This window comes from Nestor notabilis, unplaced genomic scaffold, assembly GCF_000696875.1.
Source record: "Nestor notabilis isolate BGI_N333 unplaced genomic scaffold, ASM69687v1 scaffold94, whole genome shotgun sequence".
Classification (NCBI taxonomy): Eukaryota; Metazoa; Chordata; class Aves; order Psittaciformes; family Psittacidae; genus Nestor; species Nestor notabilis.
This window is the reverse complement of record NW_009925836.1, coordinates 25,445-30,634: the sequence shown is the minus strand read 5'-3', so window position 1 is coordinate 30,634 and position 5,190 is coordinate 25,445. Positions and strand designations below refer to the sequence as shown.

The following is a 5,190-nucleotide window of genomic DNA, read 5'->3' as shown; positions in this document are numbered from 1 at the left end:
CTTAGTATGTTACAGGAGTATTTATATGTTGTGCTGGGATGGGGGGACTTCAGGGAGAAGGAGGATGCTGAAAACACAGAGGTCAGCTTAGAAAGCCTTGGAGATGTTGCCTCATCAGATCTTTCTGTCTAAGTGATAGACAGAAAGTGGGACATTGATACCATCACAGTAAAATCTGCCTGTAACCTGCCAGGAAAAGAAACAATGCTTGAAAACCTCCTGAAACAAGGAAACTTAAACAAAAGCAAGGATATGGCAATGACAAGCAGGAGGAAGAAGAGTGGGACAATGCCCTGACCTACTGGATGAATAACTTGAAACAGATTTGGAGAGAATGATTTAAAATGTGTTCAGACAACAAATGTGGTGGAGTTCAGACTTGAAATTTCATGTTGTAGCAGCGTTCAGTAAGTGGGTACAGTAGTAACCATTTTTTCCTCTCCTTTGCTTATGTTCTTCATATCAGCTATGGCATTATTAAAGCCCATGTGTGGGGTTATGTTTATGTGAAAGGCAGAGAGAAAAAGCTTGGTAATTTGTTGAAAAATATACATAAAAAATGTAAATACTATTATGATGGTTTTGGTCACTTGGATCCTTCAAGGCAGCTTCATTTAATATTGGTTGCACTGTAGGCATCCAGCACGGGGCAGGTATCTGCTCTCCATTTATACTCAAGGACAGATGGACTATATTCTATGATGTAAGTCATCTTGCTGTGGTATAATGATGTAAACAAGGTAAATCAAGTGCCTTTAAGATGCTTATTCCTCCTCATTAGCTATATAGGGAGTTAGAGCCATTACGCTCAGATGGTGATGACTGTTCTACAGGTCTCTGTCTAACACATCAGGGATCTCTAGAGACAGTTCACCCTCTGTGCAGCTCTGGAAGACTTCTGAGCCCTTGGGATGGCAGAGAGGAAGAAGTGAGATCATTTCTGAACCAGTGCTGTGATTTGCAGACATGGATTCCCAATTCTGCATAAAGCAGTCCTGTTTGATGGGCAAGAAAAACAGTTGTTGAAAACTACCAGGAAGTGGTAGAGAACAGAGCAGGACCTGAGGAAAGTGCTCAGGTATTAGCAAAGGCGAGAGGCATATATGACAAGCAGACACTGCTTTCTTAGTAGTAATCTACTTGCTGATTTATAAATGCTTAGGCAGAAATGAGCAGGTAAAGGATTTCCTGGTGTGTTTTCCTGGTGTGATGTGATTTCCTGGTGCTCATGAAAATGAGCATTGATACACTGGTCACACCTCAGCCTCCACAAGACAGTGAGTGTATCTGTCCACTGAAGAACTATACAAATTATTCAGAGAGACAAAGATGTAGAGAAACTCTGCAGAGTTTTGCAGCTTCTGCTCTGTTAGAAAACACAGTATCTTCAGGAGAGCATGTTCTGTTAACAGCAGTCCTAAGACATCACTTGAGATACTAAAGAGCTGCAGTTCAATAGAGAGGAATTGGTGAAGAACCTGGCATGTGTTCTGTGCATGTATTTCTAGTTTCAGAGTGGACTGGAGGGCCCTTTCATCAGCTTGCTGGAATGCAGTTAGGAACAGAATATGGAACAGCTCATGGTGGAGCTGTATATCATAGACACGATGCTTGACCATGGCAAACATTCAGGTCCATCATGGCAGGTAAAAGGACAGTGTGCCATTCCTCCAGCACTGGTGGCTCTTATCCTGTGAGAGCAGGATGTGATTCTTCCCTGGCAGAATGGGAGCACGCACTTTATCACAGCAACTACAACGCAGAAAGATAGTGCTCAGAGTGAAGGTAAGTGTGGAGGGGCCAGAAACCTGAAAAGGGAGTGGGAAGGCAGCAGAAGAGAGATGGATGGTGCTCTTTGCAAATGCTGCTCATCATAACTTATGATGTGACACTGTGCTTTCTGTAGCAGGCAGAGCAGCAGTAAATGCATCCTGTTCTCACCACTCATGAACCCTGGAGCTGTAGCACATCCTCTTCTCCTCCTTGGCAGCCCATGAGTCTACCCCTAGACCTGTGCTATGGGAGCCCAAGCTGGAGCAATGGCACTTGGAAACTTCTCCCGGGTGACTGAATTCATCCTCCTGGGGCTTTCTGATACAAGGGAGCTGCAAGTCCTCATCTTCACTTTCTTCTTCCTGGCCTATGCTATGGTTCTGCTGGGGAACCTTCTCATCATTGTGACGGTCAGGACTGACCCCAAGCTGTCGTCACCCATGTACTTCCTCCTCTGCAATTTGTCCTTCTTAGACATCTGCTGCATTTCTGTCACCTCTCCCAAGTTTCTGGTGGACCTGCTCTCCCACAGGAAGGTCATTGCCTTTGAAGACTGCATGGCCCAGCTCTTTTTCCTGCACTTTGTGGGGGCCTCAGAGATGTTCCTCCTGACTGTGATGGCTTATGACCGCTACATTGCCATCTGCAAGCCCCTGCACTACACAGCCATCATGAACCGGAGGGTGTGCTGGCTCCTGGTGTCTGCCTGCTGGGCAGGGGGCTTCCTCCACTCCATTGTCCAGACACTGCTCACGATCCAGCTCCCCTTCTGTGGCCCTAACACTGTCGACAACTACTTCTGCGATGTGCCTCTTGTCATTCGGCTTGCCTGCACTGATATCTATGTCATTGAGTGGCTCATGGCTTCCAACAGCGGCTTAATATCCCTATTTTGCTTCCTGGTCCTGGTCATATCTTACACGTTCATCCTGGTCACAATCAGGGTTCACTTCACTGAGGGGCACTGGAAGGCGCTCTCCACCTGTGCCTCACATGTGATGGTCGTCACCCTCTTCTTTGTACCCTGCATCTTCATCTACCTCCGTCCCTTTTCTACCTTCCCCTCCGACAAGCACATCTGTGTGATCTACACTGTCCTCTCCCCAGTGTTGAACCCTCTCATCTATACCCTGAGGAATAACGAGGTGAAGGCATCCATGTGGAAATTGTGGAAGAGCTGCAGAGTCTTCTGAAACAAGTTGGGTTTGACAAACCTGGAGTTCCTTTCCTACAGACTAATGGGAGATTGGGGCATGGGAACAAGGTTGGAATCCAACATGTAGGGAGTATCTGAAATCCATCTGAAAGGATATTTAGTTCCAGTTAATGGATTTACCTAACCTTGATTTCTTAGAGATGCAGATTTCAGTGGTGCTCTCACCTCTTCTGTCAGCTTTAGGTCCCCTCAGTTCACCAACGAATGGAGTTTCCACTGTTGCAGGACACATGAGGCTTTGTAAAGGTGTTTGCTATTCACATAGCTTTGCAATTATAATTGCAGCTCCTGACAATTAGAACATCCTTATCTACACCCTTAAAGAGAAGTCAGGAGGACACAATTCTTGACTACAGAGCAGCAGAGTTATGAATTGAGCTTTGCGATGCAAAAAGGGAGAAGGAATTGTGCTGTGGAACATAGCAAAGTCTAAATAGCAGCCATTTGAGCACTGGGTCTGCATGAGTGAGACACATTGAGCAGCCTCTGAACATTGCTTGGAAGACTTAACCACCACTACACAACAGAGCTCCCACTAAAGTTGTTACTGTTTGTTAAGAAACATGGAGACATTCTTAAGGCATGGATAATTCTTTTCCCTGAACTATAAATCAGAAATATCTGAACAACTGTGGGCTTTGTCAGTGTCTTTTTTCCCCTCTCTCTTGTCTTGTCTTCACTTTTCTATGTTTAATTGCATGATGTTCCTCTGTTTCTCACAGAAATGGATAAACTCTTCCCATCACCAAAGCCATTTCTTTGCCATGGCAAGTGATTACAACCTGTTCAAAAACACTTCAGATCCCTTCTGAAAATATTACTTATCATCACCAAAAATATCTGTTTAGGAAGGAGTTCTGGAGCCTGACTCCTTTTTCCATATTGTTGGTGAAAGACAGGAATTTCCTTTACTTCACCTCTGAAACCATCAGCTCTGTGGAAAAAAGACACTGCTTTAGGCCTCAGTTTTTAGACTGCTTCTTGGTTTTCGGACTGCTTCTTCTAGGCATTTTCTGACAATTATCTGAAATAACAGAGACAAAGTCAGTTTATATTTAAATCTGAGCTTACATTTAGCAAAGCATCACTTCAGGGCAATGCGGAACTAGAATATTCTACTCTAGGAATCCCAGAATAGTGTTATTCCTGTTCTGGTAACTCCCAGCACTGTAAAAGTAAAAAAGCAGCTCCAAAAAGGCTTGAAGTAGGTTAACAATGGAGCTGTTATGTGTATGTATGGGCATCGGGAGATCAAAGATCTATAGGGAAATCTGGGAAGCAACCCAGCCCTTCCCGGAGAGACTTACAAGCAGTTACACAGCAGCTTCTGCTTGGGCAGTACAAGAACTGCCAAAATGCACACCAGGGCTATTTCCCAATTCGGGAAACAAGCAACTCTACTGTGTTGAAACCCACTGTTCTAGCAGAATTGAACAGTACCTACGACAGAAGGATTTGCCTTCTGTCATAAAGGAGAAACTGGAAACAGGAAACAGGTCTTGCACCACTCATTTCTAAGACCCGAAGAACCCAAGTTTCATACTAACCGGTGTAACTGCTGAATTCCCTCCACAAGAAGCAAGAACCGGTCTTTTTATTGACCTTTCTGTGTATTATGCGTCAAACACCTTTCTTACCTTAGCCTTACAGGGCAGCATGGCCGTATTTCAGGACACATGAGGGAGTAATGGGACTATATTTACATTCCCCCTAATTTGAGTTCCTGCGTCCTGCACTGTGGCTTTCTGAGATCTGAGGAATGGGAACTCAGAAGTAACCAGCTTCACCCATGTTACTCGTCTGATCTTCTTTTTAGTTAACAATGAGACACCCCCCCCCCTTCAGCCCTCATCCAGCTCTGGGGGCAACAGCACAAGGGGGACATGGAGCTGCTGGAGCGAGGCCAGAGGAGGCCCCGGAGCTGCTGCGAGGGCTGGAGCAGCTCTGCTCTGGAGCCAGGCTGAGAGAGCTGGGCTGGGGCAGCTGGAGAAGAGAAGGCTCCTCAAGGGGACACCTTAGAGCAGCTCCAGTGCCTAAAGGGGCTCCAGGAAACCTGGAGAGGGGCTTTGGACAAGGGATGGAGGGACAGGACAAGGGGAATGGCTTGAACCTGCCAGAGGGGAGACTGAGATGAGCTCTGAGGCAGAAGCTCTTCCCTGTGAGGGTGCTGAGGCGCTGGCACAGGGTGCCCAGAGAAGCTG

The 5,190-nt window shown here is 46.0% G+C and overlaps 1 protein-coding gene across 1 annotated transcript; it reads left to right on the top strand.

Annotated features, from left to right (window-relative positions):
• Positions 1–2,039: 2,039 nt before the first annotated feature.
• Positions 2,040–2,966, top strand: LOC104404704 (olfactory receptor 4D5-like). Its single transcript, XM_010013216.1, has one exon. It carries the CDS (start codon positions 2,040–2,042, stop codon positions 2,964–2,966), a length of 927 nt encoding a protein of 308 aa, XP_010011518.1.
• The last annotated feature ends 2,224 nt before the right edge of the window (positions 2,967–5,190 follow it).